The following is an 18,575-nucleotide window of genomic DNA, read 5'->3' as shown; positions in this document are numbered from 1 at the left end:
CTCAATCATGGCTTTTTAAATTTTACGATCTTTGCTTCATGGAAACTCCCATCAGAATTCCCTACTGGACTACCTGCAACTTGTGTTTTGCCTCAGTAAAAACTGGAGGCTCAAATTATTCATGTGTAAACAGCTTCTCTAAATGTTTCCATTTAAACAAACTCTCTGAATAATTTACTGCACTTAAACGGTCAGCAAAAATAACTGTAACTTTCCTAATCTAGTTACAAAACAATGGCCAAAATACCACATAGTCACTTAGAAATAACAATTTTACCAAAGCTGAATTTTCCTTTAAACAATCTCCGGGCAAAGTCTGCAAAACAATTAACTGGTAGATCGTATTCATAAATATGAAGCAAGCACTAAACATGCTTTATTCACAGTTTGTAAAGGCTTGCTTGAAGTATTTGTGTCTAATTATCACTGGTAATTTGAAGCCTGAGCCTTGAAAGTATCCAAGCTAAACACCTGTTTTTAGAATGACACTGAGCTGCTGCTTATCAATTACAAATATCTTTAGAATAATAAGCCATAAACCATAAAAATGTAATCTTTTAGTATTTTTCCATACATTGGTCCCAATAACTCTTAATATTAAGGGCTTACAATAGAACACGGCTGAGATCATATACAAACAGTTTAGAAGAATTTAAACAACCACATTTTAAAGACGTGTCCCCTGCAGCTAAAGACGTTCAAAAAAACCATTCAAATAAGCAAATAACATTTTTTTACATTTACAAATGAAACATCATATGAGTATTTATTGATTTTTTTAAAAATTCAAAAATACATTGTAACAGAACAGAATGTATACGTTCTTCAATGAAAGACAAAACTATGGTTATCATCTGGACCAGAATACAAATACATGCTAACAATTTAAAAATCATTTTGGGTCATTCAGGAAACATGAAACAAGCTAGCTGTTTGCAAATGCAGTAGTTTTCTACTTAGTAAATATGCCTGAGAAAGTTAACCTGTAAAGAAATGGGCTTTTAAACTCTTAAACACAAAGAGCTTTCTAGGCTGAAATGGTGAAGAGACCTGTGATATGCACCTGACAGGCCACTGAGCCATTTCCCACAGAGATTCTGTTCACTGCTCCACCTCGGCTCAGCCACCCAGCAGTGGCAGAGTTTCACATCAATATCAGACTTATTCAAGAGAGGTGTTAAAAAGCATGCTAAGATGATGTAAAACCATCAGTTACATACACAGCAGATAGATGTTAATAATCGAGATTCTCTACCAAACTCCTTGGTTTGTATCAGGGCCAAGTAAAAAGTAGTAGTCTAGTTTACGGATGAAACAGATTATATTTTTTGTTTCAAGGTAAGACCCTTTAAAAACAATTTCTACATAAGCATCTAGAATCAAAGCATGAAAAAAACCAGGACAAACACAACTAATCATTTTACAGTAACCACATACTGTAGGCAAGTAGGAATCAAAACAGTAACATAAATTGTGCATCGGTTCTATGAAAATAAAGTGTTACTAGTAGACACAAGCAATCTGACAAGATGTGAAAGCGAGCAGTGAAAACTTCACGGGTTGAATTTCTTTTCATCGGAATTAATCAGTTTCTACTGCAAGCAGGTAACAAAGGGAACTCAGGAAAACTGAATTCCTATTAGCAGCTTAACTCTACTATAGTACGGCTTAGGCTTTTACCGTTTCTTCAATTAAGAGACATTCAAACTAATGAATCAAAAATGACATTTTAAAAATGAAGACCAAAAGAAAGCTGAATGTACATTTTAGACAGAAACAGTGTTAGGTCAAATCCACAACTGGTGATATCTGATGTACGCAAATGTAATTTAACTATGCTGCTTATGCCAACAGGACATCTGACACTATTTCTCAAATTCTAGCAGCCTCTTTTAAATCACTTCCAACAACTGCATACTTTGTAAATTACATGGGCTTTGATGAAAAAAACCATTATCAGGCATGCAAAAATTCTAACAGAAACCTCCCATTTCCAGAATTTAGTTACATGATCAAATTACATATGCTAGAACATAGGAAACCAACTTTTCAAATGAAACAAATTCACAGCTCTGAAAAGGAAAAAAAAAAAACCAAAACAAAAACCTACGACAGCAAAAAGAATATTTCTACATAGCTGGTCCTATCCTCCGATGGTGCCACACAGTAAAATGAGCTACTATCCATATATGTGTGTAATTCTGCATGTAATGGTGATCAGGAAGAGGCTTCCTTTTCCCATCTTCCACGCTGCAGAAATGACTGGGTGTACTACAGAGGCTGTCACTGTCCTACGAAATGTAGGGTATTTGCCATTGCTGGATACAGGTCATCAGTGCTGAAGGACTCATGTGCTGACCCAGCGCAGTACATCTTACATTCTCTAGTATTGACTATGATGTCAAAAACATTCTGCGTTGCTCTGACACCAGGTCTGCTCCTAGGCTGCACCTTCTGATCAAAATGTTGTTCTACAGGTTACAACTTAAGAGGTGCAGGGTGGGAAGCAGAGTAACGGCTTTAACGACCCGGCCCAGAAGACAAACGCAAAGTTAAGGTGGTGCGTCAGTACCTCCTGGATCAGAGTCAAAGAGAGAAACCAATGCCAGAGCAGTACGTAAAGCTTCTAATGCCAAGAGGTGAAGACTCTCAAAGAAGTGCAAGTAAAAAGCATAATTTAAGCCTGTAATTATTTAAGGAGAATAAACAAAGGAGAGAAAGATGGCCTGCAGTAAGGTGAATGGAAGGAAGGAACAAAAAAGAGAAGGAGGGGCATGTATATTGGTGCAGGGTTGTATCTCCTGGACCCAGAAACTGCCTTGGACACCAGCTAATTTTACAAGATAAGTTACATGCATGCCCACATTCAAGAGGGCAAGAGTGAAATCTTGATGGCAATGCTATGATTCTGGCTGAAGAGCTTCATTTTCCCCCTCCCATACCTGAAAGCCTTGAATCCTTGCCAAATACTCCAGCTGTTTTGAAGGCTGCACTGCAGAACAAGGGGAAGCAGGAGATATTCCTTTTAGACCTATGGCTTCAGCAGTTGGGGATGTTCCATTCATGAGAAGTTCCCTGGCAATCGTAGCTGTGCTATTTGTTGTAGGAGATATGCTGAAGAAAGAGCTAGAAGTCTGGCTCATTTCTTTGGACGACAAATAGCTTACAGTGGTACCAGGGGCCGATTTGTTGCGGCTTGCTTCCATCTCTTGATAAACATCAGGAGAGAGATGGAGTATTCCCTTTGGTGCTGAAAGTAAAAGCAAAGATCATTCTCATTACTGTAGAATGGGTTTGACACGTAGACTATTTCATTAACATACTTTGCAGTGGAAAACAAAGTAAGCATTTAAAAGCAGTATCTTTTTTCCACAGTAACTGTAACTGAAATTGCATAATTTATTTAGAAACAAAGCAGATCTGAAGTGCCCCTCTTCTTCCTCTTCTCCCACTCTTTTTAAGAAGGTACAAACCTGGACTTTAAAACTGTGGCTAGCACAGAATACACAACATGAACAAATAAGGTTTGGAGAGTCTACAAACCACGAGGAACAGCTGCCTTTTCAAAATAGTAGCACGATCGTTATTTCACTACAATCTTCTGCCTCCAACCTGATACAATAATTTAGGCTGTTATTTCACAAATAATTTAAACCAGCCTACGTCAGCACTGTCGCCACCAGAAGCAGTTATTTTCTCTCCCACCTACAGCTGCTGTTCGTACTCTCCAGCTGCTCTATCGCTTGTGCCAGCACCAGCACCTGTAGGACCATGCAGCAGTGCTCATGAGAACGAGATGTTGGAGGCAAAAGAAGGGCAGGACAGCTTCTTGTGGTAGCAGCACTGCCTCAAGTGCTGGCTTAAAGTGTTTGCTGAATTACAACGGCAGCCTGTGCCTAAATAACCTTAAATTGCCCTGCAGCCACATCGTTACTGTGCTAATGACTCTTACGTGACTAACTGCTCTTCCATGAAGAGGACTTTATTTATTTATTTATTTAGTTGCATATATGGCATCCTATAGTTCGCAAATAGCTACCTGCCTTGGACAACATTTATACTGAACATGGAAAGCATGTATGTGTCATCATTAATATCAACAGGAGTTAGGGTAAACATTAAAAAGATCTAAATTTATTTACGTGAATTACTTTTAAATATTTCCAGTGACATGTAAATTAGGGATAATTTGCCTACATTCCAAAATTTTTAATATATTTTTAGAAAACATCTCAACCCTAAACCTGCTTGAAAACAGGAGTACATACTTGATCAGTTTTGCTGATATTCCTGTGCATGGAAATGTGCAGAATTAAGGCTGAAGTTTTCTAGTTTTCATATACAATGAAGCATTTGTTGGAAACATGAGTACCCAGTTTGCTGATATAAGAGGAAAACCTCTTTCTCACTATTAATTAATTGAAAAATTAGCTTGAAATATGTAATTTCATATTAATAGCATACTTTAATCTTCTAGCATATATCTGAAAATAACATGGGTGAACCTGAGCCATATGGCATTTCATTCTAGGGATGATAAACCTGTTTGTTAACTGATTTAGTAATCCCAAGAGAAATCAAAGGGTTCAATGCTTAATTCATTTGCAGTACGTATTAAATTCATCTCAGAATGTAGAATAAATTCAAAGAAGAGAAGAAAATTAATTTCCAGTTATCTAGAAAGGATTCCTCTAATCCTAGTAGTGCAAGTAGTATTTTTAAATAAAATTTCTACCACAAGGAGAAGACTCAAAAAATATTACCAGTAATTAATATCCTCATTTTCCACTAATGGCGAAAATCGAACTTCCTCACTGCTGACTCAGCAAACTGCTTACAGGTGAATCCTTTAATCGATTCACTCACACATTTGGCTTTTAAATTAATATCGCTTTCATAAAGCTTATACCATTCATAAAGACATATCTCTTATTCACCTGGTTGCTCTCCCCATCTACCTTTATGGGGCTGGGGACTCTGGGTGGACCCTGAACTCTAACTTTAAAGGTATTTTACCTAGTCTTAAAACTGGCTCCAAAGCCAGTGGATCCTGTGCTGAACTCTAGAGCTATGCACAAATTCAAGACAATGCTACTGGGAAAGATGGAGGAGAGGGTCCCTAAAATTTCTTTTTCCACATTTAGGACAATTTAGAATATAACCTTATAGATATCTATAACCTTATAGTTAACAACAACTGTGTAAACACACATAATTTTATAGTGCATAATCACTGTATGATAGAGTGATTCTGTACACTTTTTCTGAGGCTATAATCTCCAAGGCCTATCACTGCTCATATTTTTAAATACAAGAGATAACATGAATGAAAATTAAAATAGAGAATACAGATATTGATTGTTGATATTAGGTTACAAACCCAAACAGCAACAATAATATTGAGTGGCAGGTGTTCACCACCTCCTCTAAGACCTGCCCACTGTAAATCTGATTTCCTACAAATATTTGAGAAACAGAAATGAAAATTGAACAAAAGGTAAAACAATAAACTTATTTAGAAATAATATGATATTAGCCCTCCCCAAATCAATTTTAGAAAAACATAGTACAACATTAACTTAAAAAGAGTTTAAAGAAGTTTAAAACCAAGTCCAGTGCTGCAGATGTCTGTTCCATTGATGTAATATTACTTAAAACAAACATTTTACATGCTTTCTCAGCCATTTCACTGTTTTTACATGATCCACCCAAATATCTAACTGCTGTCTGGAACAATGGTTTGGAATACTTCCAGATTACTAAGCTTTCTAAATGTTAAAATAACTAATATGCAGCATATGATGAATAAAAAGATATTGAACAGAGTATAGCAAATGCTCCTAAAGTACTGACTTTACTTTAATGGTGATGTTAAATTAATAATAGTACTTTTACACTTATGCAACACCTTTCTGCTAAAGACTTCAAAGTGCTTTATAAGCAATAATTAATTTAAATCATACATTGGCTCTGAGAGGCAGATATTTTATTACCATCATTGACTATCTCTGGAAACAAAGTAATGTAATATTCCAGACATTACATTAATATAGTTGCAAGCTATTAACTTTTTATATTCAGGGCCTATGTTTCATGAAGCATCTTACAAACTTGTTTTAAAAAGCCAATAAAAACTTGGTCTCTTTGAAAACTTCTATCAAGCATATATTAATTGTAATTCATTATCTATTTTTAATATATTATTGAGGATTTTTTAAATATAATTCCTCACTGTTGTCTGCTTACTTCAACTCTGTTGAATTGTAGAAGAGTGTAAGTTTATAACAGTTTCTTTACAGTAGCGAAGAAGTTATCACAAGACAAGGAGTATGACATCAACAGAGGATTAAGTGTAAGAACAAAAGAACTCTTCAGAAATTATCTTAATTAGTCTTCAAACAAGCACTTTAATAAAAAACATGGGAGAAAGAAATGCTATCCTCTAACACCTTTTCGTGGAGAACATCTCAAGGTGAATACTTTCATATTTTTGTTAGTCTTTCAGCTAAAAAAAATTTGGATTTTTGTGTCTCCTAAATATTTATCCCGTACTAACTTCACCATACTCCAAACGTAGCATCATAATTATTAGGAGTCACAGGATCTATAATACTATCATTTATAGTAGTACCAACACCAGCACTACCAACAACAGTGCACCTTCTGCTGGGCATAACTTAGAGGTACATTCATGAAACATGTTAAAATAATTTCCATTTATATTATTTAAACCTGTGGGAAAACGTGCTATGAAAACATGCAGGCTAGCTATGCAATGTAATCACTAACATTTGAAAAACATGTCTTATTCATCCTTGGCAGTAATTGTTAGCAGTCTCTCACAATCTTCTGAAGTCTCCGAAAACCCACACCTCTCTTACCTAAGAATAAATTTCTTGATCATCCATTGTCTACTTTTGCTGTCACATACTAGACAACTGCAAAAGAGTTTAGACTCCAAGACAAATGTACGATTAAGATATAAAATGGCCCAGCTATCCTTCACAAGCCTTCCCCTTGAAGTGTAATCTCAGTGCTTTGATTCCACTTCTTTTCATAGCAGCAGTAGTAGTAGAGGCAGTCTCCAAAAACCTGTTGGAGTGGTGTTATTTTTGTCCATAACCCTTTCTCCATAGGGCCCCCTTGGGAAGACAGGGTGCCCTTGGCTGGGAAGACAGGAGGACCTTTCTACAAAAGGGTCCCCCACTGTCTGGACCTTCACTCCTTCTGGAGTTCACAGAAAACAAAACTAACCATCGGAGGGACTTTCTACATGGGGAATGGGGTGAGGAAGGAGAATGACTAACAATATCACCAAATGAACCTCAATGTAACGATTCCGCAAAAATGGAATTTGCTGATACAAGGACGGTGAAAAGTTACCCCACAGCAGTGGGCTACTAAGTTAAGAAAAGTTCACAGTGATGACAGTGTTGCACGCACTCTCACAGGTATTAGTGTCTATACTGGTACCACTGGTGTCCCATATTCAATTTTCTACTTCTGTCAGGAAGACCAGAAAACATGAAAAGCTGAGATTTTGATTTTATCATTCAACTCCAAAAGATGACCTACAGAATCAGGCTTGTATTGTCAATACACATATATGCATCAGTGCTGATTTTCTCTCTTTCCGACATGACCAACACTGTGGGGATACTCTTCCTCTGCTTTCACTCAATTACTTCTCCTGGTTCAAGATCACTCATTGACTTTTCATGTTTCAAGGACACTTGGTCTAAACCACAACTTTATTCTTTCTCAGAGAGCCACAATTTTCTCCCTGGGCAAAGTAAGCCATGCAAAGTAAGCCATGATATAATTCTGTATATGACATGCTTATACATTAACACCCTAGTATTTGAAATAACTCATCACTGAATGAAAAAAAGATTGTTCATAAACAGATAATCAGTATTATTGAAACTGAATAAAATACTCAATACATAATAATCAAAAAGCTTTCTTTCAGATTATGCTACCTGTATTCACATTGAATAAAGCCGCCTTATATTGTGCTGCTTAAAATACATGGCAAAATCTTGTAGTAAGGCATTAAGCAGGAAAAGCTAGACCCAGATCTAATCCTGACTTCACTATTATGTAAGTTAAAATGGACAAAACCTTAAGAGGCATGGAGGACTTTCACATGAACAGTTGCCCATAGAACTGACAGGTTTTCAACATGCCCTAGTATATGGCCCATTACAAATCCACTGAGAGCAAAAAAGAGAATTTACAAACCCAAATAATTATTTCAATAACAAGACTGAAAAATGTAAATATTATCATAAAAAGAAATTATCATTTTATACTCCACTCACTGTAAATGTAAAAGCCCGTTTATATACTAGAATATTTTCAAATTTTATTTTATTACCTCAGTAGGAACTCAGAAAACGTCAGTCAAACAATTGGATAGGCAGATAGTATGGCCATTATGTTCTCAGTAATAGTCTACACACAATCTTGGCTTGAAATACCAAGATGCAATCATTACCTACTTAACACAGCTATCTCTGGTATTTCTAAGTCACCAGCTACTGCAATATTCAGACATGAAAAAATGTTTTGTCATTACACAATGTCCTTCAATCAAAAGATCTCGTCTACATAACCTTAAACAAACTGATGTTATATAAAGTCACTCATTGAAATACTAGTTTATTTAACGTTAAAATAACCATGACACTGAAGTAAATACTGTTTAGTTCTTCATGAAGTCAGGTCCTGATATCCTTAATTTCACTGGAATATTTTCTGTACAGCCAAAAAGGAAATTGCAGTTCGCAGGAGACTTAGATTGTATACATTTTCTGTAACATTTGGTGTTTAACTCATGTGAGGAAAGTCCTCTGAAATCTCTCACAGCTTTACTCCTGCTTGGGAACATAAGATTTTGGTAAAAATAAGGCTTAGTGTTTGCAGCGGGGATTTCTACAGGATATTCTATTAAATATTCCAATAGACAGACAAAACACCTACACTATTATTTTTACATGATAATTTCTGCATCGTAAGTTTCCAACAATATGTCAGTGTACCAGATAACCTAAGATTAAGATGAAGCAGGTTCTGAAAAGAACCAAACTAAATGCAGAAGAAAGGACAGTATTCTTATCAGGAAAGAGGATCAGCAAGTTTGGAGCAGGAGCAAATCAAGCTAGTGAGCTGGCAGATCAAGGTGCTTGTAAAAGCTGCAAGAAAGTGATTTTTGAGGGGGTAAAGCAATTAGGAGAGTGCCTAAGTGCAACTGGAAGTGACCTGTGCAGGCAAGACTATTCATTAACAGATTAAGAGGGAAATGAGAATTGTGATGATGAAAACAAAGGCATGACCCACACGTAGAAGAGATGAAAGAATGAGCAAGTCTACTAGACAAGGATAGAGAGGTTGCTGAAGCTAAGAAGGTCAAGGGGGAGATCAACAAGCACAGCATAGGTATAAGTGAAGATGACATCAGAGGAGGAGAAAGTGGTGGGGGAGTGGAAGTCATAGGGATAAGATGTTTGATGTAAAGGAAAGGGGATGGAGGAGAGAATGGAGAATTAAGTCTTGGTTCTGACAGCAATAAAGCCTGAGTTCAAGTGATTCAATTCTTCAAGGACATTACTATGCTAGACTGAGGGTGAGGTACATGGGTTCCAGGTTGGGGGGAAGGGAGTAGGAAAAGGAGAAAAGACTTCTGAAAAGTGAAAGTATTTAGAGAAACACAGTATTGAGTTTAATTGTGTAATACTGCTTTGTTTGCTTGACTAAAGACAGAAATCCAAATGCACATAATTTGCAGAATTACATTATTAAATCTGAATTTGAGAGTTAACATCAAAAAAGAGCTCTGCGTTGCTATCTCACATGCATTTTTTTTCAAAGGAATAGACTAGCAACCTTGAACAAATGTAATTCATATAGGAATTTTAGGGGACCAGGAAAAGCAAAAGGATAATTTCTCTGAAATTATCTCTACCCACAGAGCTAGCTATCTACTGTCATGGTGGCTGTCCCCTCTTTATACATTTTATACATCAAGAGCTCAATGGTTAAGCAGTCTCCTAGAAAGCTAAGGCTTGGGTTCCTTCTCAGCCCGAGAGCATCCAAACCACAACCCTCACAGCCCAAGTGTATGTTTCTTACATATGCATGATCCATACTACTCAAGAACCAGGCAGCAAGTTGCTTGCAACACTTTTTTTTTAACCTGTATCTAAAATATGCAGAATATAACAGCGTAAACCAGCTGGGGAATACCAGAATACTTATCTGCACCTTCACCCACAAGTGCTTTAATCAATGGACACACGACAAAGTCATGATTCCTTTATATGACTCCTTCTCCGTGGATTCCTTGCATTTTGACAGCATTTGATTTTTTATTTTCTGTCTGCAAATCATAATGATATTAGATACACATCCGCAAAAGGCGGCTGCCATTATCCAGATTACTCTGCACCCCATGGGTACTCTCCTTCTGGTGAAGAAGGAAACTAAAACTAAGTCTCCCAACTTTCTGGGCACGTGTTTAAAACACTAGGTACTTTAGAAATACACACTGTACTCTAAACTCAGCAAAGAAACCATCCCATCTGAAGATGTGAAACTTGCAGTACTTTAAGCATCTAACTGAGCATCTCAAAAGAGGAAACGTGGGGAAAGGAGGAGGACCAATTGCAGTTGTGGTCTTACACACCTGAGTTGTGCCCAAATCCACTTACACACAAAAATGCTAATTCGGATCTTGCCACTCATTCTCAAAACAGCAAGGAAAAAATAACACATTCCCTTCCCTGTTTTGTTAATATGAGGTGGGTTTTAATACTAGGTGTTTTAGAAGTTTTTTTCAACTGTTTCAAAAATATACGCAAGTTGTATTTAATTGGTATTATTCTAGATAAATTATTATCTCATTCTCATTGCTAGATGAAACTGAAAAATAACACATTAATTATTAATAATGCCAAATAGAGCATAGATTTCCTAGCTTCAAAACTCAGGGAAGAAACAAAATTGGACAACTCTCCTCTGTTTCTAAATTTAATTTTCCTATGTCTTCAGTTAGAAAGAAAATCCAGTTATCTATCTCAGATGCTTGCTGGAAGACAGGATGAATCCTTTTTTTTTTTTTTTTTTTTAAATTAGCACATCAACTCAGCAGCTACAGAGGCAAGGTGTTATTTAAACATAACCAACTGCTATAAGAGACTCTAGCCAAGTTCATGAGACATACAGAGTGGCTCAGCTGATGGAACTGCTCCCTGAAACACACAGTGATGGTATAATGTTCACCTGACAGTATGTTTGCTAAAAAACCCCACAAAACAAAAAACCCCAAACCAAAGAGATGGAAAACTACTGTTCTGTGGCCTGTGCTTCATCAAATAAGTGGTGTTGTCAACCCTTCTTAGTATGGTTGCTATTCAGAATGACAAATAATTCAAACAATGTTTAGTTATGTATCAATCTAACTCCTAGCAAGAGTGTATTATAATTCATGAAGTTTAGTAAGTTTGGAAGAAATTCAAAAGTGAAGTCTAATGAAACAGCAGTACTTAGTGAGCAAAAATGCATACAATCCACTGCAAATCACCTTTGAAATACACCCAAAAGAATTACATATTTTGGAAAAATATAACACATAAATTCCAATTAAAAATGTCTGAAATACAAAACAAAAACTTTATTCTCAAACTGCAGACTTCAGTTACTGTTCATGGAAATACAGGGGTATTAAATTATCTACTGGAAGCCTTCACCAAAATCCCCAGTTGAAAAATAAACATGTAGAGGACTATAAAAAAAATCTTTATATAACTAGTGAGGGCCAGAACTATAAAGTTCACATAAATTTTGTTTCCTCCCAAGTGAAGATGTATTAGTATGCAAAATTTCATAAATACATGATTTATTTTGCATTTATTTTCTCCCAAAAACTGGTAAAGAAACATCTACGTAAGAATTTGAATGTAACCATACTGTTAGGGCTTAGAATAACACCATATATTTTCATACTTTTTACATTTCTTATATTCTTAATCTCTTATTTAAGTAGATTTTTAAAAATACCAAAATACATGTTATTTATGGAAAAATGCTCAAATTTCCTCATCACAAATTTAAGAAACTCTTCTGAATATCTAGTTGCTTTTTTCTCATTGCTCCTTTTTTTTTACTGAGAACGACTGCATGAGATCAAGTATCTTTGTTCCTTAGGAGATCATCTGCTCCTGCTGCTCATTTACCATCTGAAATCATAATCATCTGTTGGTGACAATCTAATCATCTTCACAGTAACTAATTGTGATGTCACAAACAAATTATTATGATTTCAGGTGGTGAACAAACAGCAGGAGCAGATGTACTCTGAAGAACAAAGACTGTAAAGTCATGCACGAATCCCTAGTAATAAAATGTTAGGCAAGAAAAACAAAGAGCCTGTCCTTTACAGAGAGGTAGGATGGCTCTGAATGTATTTTATTTTATTATTAGTTTTTCAAGACTTACTTTGTGACTCTCAAAATTGCTGGAAATAGATAAAAGAAAACTATACTATGGAAAATTGAGGGTGGGGGAACATATAAAAACAGTTAGGGTAATTTTTTTCCTTGTTAGAATTATGATATATAAAAACACTTACTTTTTCCTTTTATTTTTATATATTTCTGTTCTTCATAGCTCATCTACAGCTTCTCCTAGAACACATACTGTATGATGTCTGTGATTACCCCATCCAGAAATAAAAAAACAAAGTATGTTCCCAAGAAAATGCACTTTGCATTAGGATTGTTTATTTGTTTCATGTTTTGTTTTTGTTGATAACTGCTTAAGTCAAATCCAGAGAGATAAATGAGTATTCTGTTGACAATAAACACCTTCTGTATGGGCTTCAAATGCTTGTGGTCTGCTCACAGTGTCTCAAAGTCTCTTCCAGAAGCATCAGGGAAAAAACCTCACTCAACATTCTTGTTATTTCACGTGTGAAAAACATCTAAGATATCCCAAACCAAGAAACAAATAGCTTCTTGTTTCATCTTTAAGATTGTGAAATGAAGAGGAAAGGTAAAGAACTAAACCTGTGGGAAGAAGCTTTGCCAGTGAGTAGGAGGAACAGAAGTGAAGTTTGCCACAAGGATAGCTGCAAAAAGAACATGATAGAGGGGAACAGGAGAAGTTAATTTTCAAGGATATTTAATAGGGAATACTAAAAATGCATTGAGTGAGTAAGTAGGAGGATACAGACTGTAGGGTATTTCTCAGCAAAAACAAACTACATAATAAGGGTACAATGAAATCTGTTCTTCAGCTGTACTAAAATATATAACTGTTATGATTTTTGTTTTTGTTGTACTAAAGTATACAACTTCACTTTACTATTCCAGTTTTATTTCACACAGTTTCACACAGATGGGAACACAGTGCATTATGTGCACAAAGAAAGAGTATCTGCCTGCAAAAGAAAACTGATGCACAATACGTTGTCCTAACAGGACACAATTGTTTTCCTGGTGAAATTACTGGAAATCTGCATAAGAGCTGCCAAATGGTAGATGTAGCAATCTCAGAGCCTCAGATTTTCAAGATCACTGAAAGTTAGGTTTTAGAGTAACAACAAATGCAAACTGTACATTTCTCTTATAAGCAAGGATATAGAAGGGAGGAAGCTGCTCCATTTGCCCTCTTCAGAACTTCCTACAATAATGATGACACCGCAAGAGTAGATTCACCTACCAACAGCTGTTGTTCTTAAATATAAACAAGCATATTCATACCTGAAAGGATGTGACATTTTTGATCTCAAACAGTGGAACTTGCTTGGAACTGCCTTAAAAAACCCCTGCACTTCACAGGTGCATGAGAGATCATGCATGCAAGTGATTTCTTTTATTCAAAAGGAGAAGACACTTCAAATTTCCTCAGTTCTCCTTGACTACAAAGCTCTGAAGTTATCTTGGACTCTGGGGCTTAGAGGAAGATCAACGGGTGTGCGCAGGGAAACTCTTAATAATACTAGTTCTTCTTCAGGATTTTTTATGCATTCCCTGTGTGGGAAACTAACACATAATATGCTACCAGAAGCAGAGCAGGCAACGTGCTCATAGGTAAATATGTACTGGCAGACTATCCCACTACTAAATATTAGCACAGCATTTCAAAAAGTAACCATGTCTATGGAAAACGGGTGAGACATATCAAGTGATAGTGTGTAGATCTTCTCCAAATGTAGCAATCCCCTGACCACAGTCACGTCCTGAAAAACAAGCCCCTTCACTGCGCCATTCAGTAGGAAGGTATAAACTGAACTTACTGGTTACCTAAATAACATACAAAAATGTTCTATACATTTTCTATCTGGGAATCTGTGGTTCCTTCCTATACATTACAAATAAATGGTGTGACATTTATAAGTTGAAAGATCTACAGTATAGAAACTAGTACAGTGGTTTTCTATATAAAAATATACTTTAATAGAGTGGCAATTGATACAGCAGATTCACAATTCTATCAGAAAGGCCATTTTAGTTTATAAATACCAGGAGAGGTTTCAATGAGAAACTCAAAAAGAAGACCTATTGGCAATTCCTTCAGCCAGGGGTGATATCACATTAACACATTTAAGGAAGAAAAATGCACTTCTAGGTCTTCCATGAATCCTAGATGAGACTGTAAGGTGAAGAAAGACTGGTCTGTCCTCTACGTATGTAACAGATTCATTCTCCTCTTATGCCTTTTCATGGAAATCACAGTTAAACTGTAAATATTAAAGAAAATACCCTAGAAGAGAAAGGTCCTTTATGAGGTGAAGAGTTAAAAATATCCATTAAAAAAATCAGTACAAAAAATATATGCCTGTTGATAGCATTTTGGGTTCAAACACTTCCTATTTTGCAAAAGGATAGCACAGTCCCTCTGAAATAAAAAATGCTACACTTTAATCAGCTGATTGTTATTAATGTTGCCTCTAGATTGGAACCCTCAAAAATGGGGTTAAGGGATTAAGCCCAGCAGACTCTGAGCAGCACTGTCAGAAATAAATGCTCTACGTCTATTGACATGGTAGCTACATCTCCTTTGATTTCCAGTTTACTTGGAGATCAGAAGAATGGAAATGAAGGCATCCAGAAATGTCTTTCGTGCATTACAAAAGCATCCCAGAATGAAAACCTGTTTCTGTACCATGGCCTGTAGTGGCTGCAAAAAAGTCTGTGAGCAGGTCAATCTGTGAAAAATAAGTTCTTTGGTCCGCACAGGTTTAAAATATAATTTTTGTTGATCTTGTCTCCTGCTGAGTGAGTTTGCCTTTGTGTTCTCCTTCTAGATTTGGATTTATATGTATGACTGCCAAAGTTTTCTTGCCAGATGAAGCCTGGGAAAGGGATTGTTTTTTCTTGTTGCTGTAGTAGATGGTTGTGATGTCATCTATAAATATCTTTGCTACAAGATGCTGGAATGATAGGAGAGAAAAACTAGAGGTCTTATTCTGCTGTCCAAACTCCAATATGCTAGATGTTAACATTTGGAGATGTTTTGCAGGCCATGCTCTTAGAGATTTTGACAATGCAAACAGAAATTATCTAGAAGTATTGATGGGGATTGATGATAGGGCTGGAAGGAAGCAATTTATAAGAAGTCTTAGATACTGTAGAATCCTTCCTTTCAGGGAAACACAATGGCATGTGATGAATCCAAGATCACTTTAAATACTAGCAAACTTTTGTGTAAGTTGAAGCACAAATTATTCCCCAGGTCTAGTGACTGGGAAGACCGCATATATACTGGAACACTACTGAACCCCCTTAAAACCTGCTTTTAGCACCATGTCCTTCAGACATATATAGGCAAAAAATAGAAGGTAGCTCATGTGTGTGTCTGTCTCTAGTACAATCCTTAGCTGAGGGAAATAATGTTTGGGACTCTTAAGAAGTTCAAAACTCAACACAATTCCAGAGAAGTATCCAGGGCTCATGGAAAAGTGAAGGAAGTACTATTTATATTATCTTTACCACTTTAAACAGCAGAAAACTAGTTATAAAGTCACAAAGGTCTGTCCTATTCATTATCTATTGCAGTACAACTGAAGTTGGTGTTCACCAACAAGGTCTCTCAGGCCTTTGTCTCTATAGACACAGCTCAAGGAAGAGAGAAACTACCAGCAGCGGAACCTGATCAGAGTCAGGGATCTTTTGAGAAATTTTCAGCCCATACAAGTCCATTGGACCAAATGGGAAATATTTTAGCGTGCTGAGTCAACCAGCTTATGTCACTGTGAGGCTCTCTCTATTATCTTCAAAAAGTCGTGGAGACCAGGAGAGGTCTCCAATGCCTGGAGAAAAGCATCACCATCAAAAAAGGCAGGCTGGTCAGCCTCACTTCAGTGCCTGGGAAGATCATGTAGTAAGTCCTCTTAGAGACATTTGTGGGCACACAGAGGAGAAAAAAAGCCATTGAGAACAATCAGCATGAATTTACCAAGGGTAAAAACAGCCTCAACAACCTGATTGCCTTTTATGATAAAATGACCGGATTTATGAATGGAGAGCAGTGGATGTAATTTACCTTGGCTTTAGCAAGGCTTTTGACATCATGTCTCCCACAGCATCCTTCTATCCAAGCTGTGATGTTAGAGTCTAGATAGATGAATTACTAGATGATGAAAATTTGTTTCAATTATCAGGCTTAGAGGACAGTGGCAGGCTTTGGGGGACCTAATAGCAGCCTTCCAATACCTAAGAAGAGGCTGCCAAAAAGATGGAGCCAGGCACATTACTGAGATATGTAGCAGAAGAACAGGAGATGACAGTCATAAACAAACAGGAGATGTTCCGACTGGGATAAAAGGAAAAAAATTCAATGTGAAGATAATTAAGCATTGGAACAGGCTTCCCAGAGAAGCTATGGAATCTCCGTCCTTGGAGAACTGGCAAAAAGACATAAGTAACCTTGTCTGAATTCTGTACTGATGCTGCTTTGAGCAGGCAGTTTAGATGACCTCCTAAAATTCCTTACAACCTGAAGAATTCAATTATTCAATGAGTAAATAAAAATCTCCTTGTTCCTGCACTCATTCATACCTATACTCACACAGAGGACACTCAAGAGTTAATTAATCTAATTACAATAAAAACCCTAAAATATTTACAGAAAGCATATCAATTGTCTCGAATAATCCAAATCCTACAGAGACAAAGAGAAACAAGTATAAATATAAGTTTAGAAAGCAATACTTACTGTTACTTGTTGGCTCAGGAAACCCAACATTCTGACCGTTCCAACTCTTGTTTTCTCCAAGCTGAAACAGGTAGAAAAAGACAAATAAGTAAAGGGCAAATTACTCCTTAAACAGAACATTCATGTTTATAAATTTAGTTGAAAGATTCTAAAAAGGATGACTTGGGATTGCCACATCTGCTCACAAAACTTTGCTAACACATCTTAATTTTTGTCTAAAATAGGTTATTTGAGAAATGTACCCTTCACGAATAAACATTAACAACTATTGCCTAACACTGAAATATAAATGTTTCCCCCAGGATTAGGCTCAACTCAATATGTTACCAAATCAGAGTTAAAAATCAAATGTTTTAAGCAGCTCTCAACTGAAAACGTACACAGACAACAGAGAAATTACATTCTAAAACAAGAAGATCCTAATATCTGCCTATGAAAGAATGCATAAACACTACAAAGTACTTTGGGTGTAATTTAAAAATATTTACTTGCTAGGAATCCGTTTAGTTACTGAAGTGGAAGCAAAAAAATATTGCAATTTTCCATTATTTTAATATATAGACTTTTTTGAGGAAGCTAATTGTCTTCAAATTGATTTTATTATGTTTAACACCGGGTATTACTCTGACACAGAAAAGGGGAGCGATTAACACAGAAGTTCAAAATAAGGCCGTTCCTGAAGTCTACACAGTAAATAAGATGGCAGTGTTCTAGATTTACATGTAAATGTGGATAAATAAGTCCAAGCTTCCTTATGAACTAGGAGCTATTGAAAACCAGCTTGAAGAATATGAAAAAAATGATCCTTTTCTGATTTCACTGGGATTTTGTATGCAAACAGAAAACCTGGCAGCAAAGCAGTCTATAAGCCATGACAGAGTTGTAATCATTTGCTCTGGAAGACAGGGTTGATTGGAAAGCGGAAGAGGCGCGAAGGAGGATCAGCCGGCTGAAATCTGCCTCTGCATCTCAGAGGTTGCGTTAAGGCTGTTTAGATTACTATCTTGTTGTAATGCAGACTACTAGATGATATGTTCGCCGAGGGAAAGAGGAGGGACGAGCACACTATGCAAAGCAGCTATTTCAATGATTGTTTCCCTGCCTTTCCTCATCATGTACATCCCAATGTGCTTACAGCCTAGGCAACGGGCAATAAAAATGGAAGCTATTTAGTGCAAAGGGAGGATAGGTATTAGAGCTAGCTCTCAAACTGGTCACCCACCTCGATGCACTTTAATTCCACATAACTACTTTTATTCGTATTATGAAGCAGATAATATGGATATTGGAAAACATGGAAGACAACAGTTCTTCAAATGAATAAGCAACATAAAATCTATCAGTATGTTTGTATT

General features: G+C 36.4%; 1 protein-coding gene across 6 annotated transcripts in view; it reads right to left on the bottom strand.

Moving 5' to 3' along the window:
• The window catches only part of STAU2 (staufen double-stranded RNA binding protein 2), a 175,046-nt gene that overhangs the window by 80,267 nt on the left and 76,204 nt on the right, over positions 1-18,575 (bottom strand). For all 6 annotated transcript variants that reach the window (XM_072852339.1, XM_072852335.1, XM_072852341.1 and 3 more), the window contains 2 exons: positions 17,221-17,281; positions 2,943-3,250 (listed from right to left, as the gene is read on the bottom strand). In XM_072852339.1, coding sequence (XP_072708440.1) covers positions 2,943-3,250; positions 17,221-17,281 — 369 coding nt within the window. The remainder of the gene's footprint in view (positions 1-2,942; positions 3,251-17,220; positions 17,282-18,575) is intronic.

Source organism: Ciconia boyciana, chromosome 2 (genome assembly GCF_034638445.1).
Source record: "Ciconia boyciana chromosome 2, ASM3463844v1, whole genome shotgun sequence".
In the NCBI taxonomy this organism is placed as follows: Eukaryota; Metazoa; Chordata; class Aves; order Ciconiiformes; family Ciconiidae; genus Ciconia; species Ciconia boyciana.
This window is presented reverse-complemented; position numbering and strand designations above follow the sequence as displayed.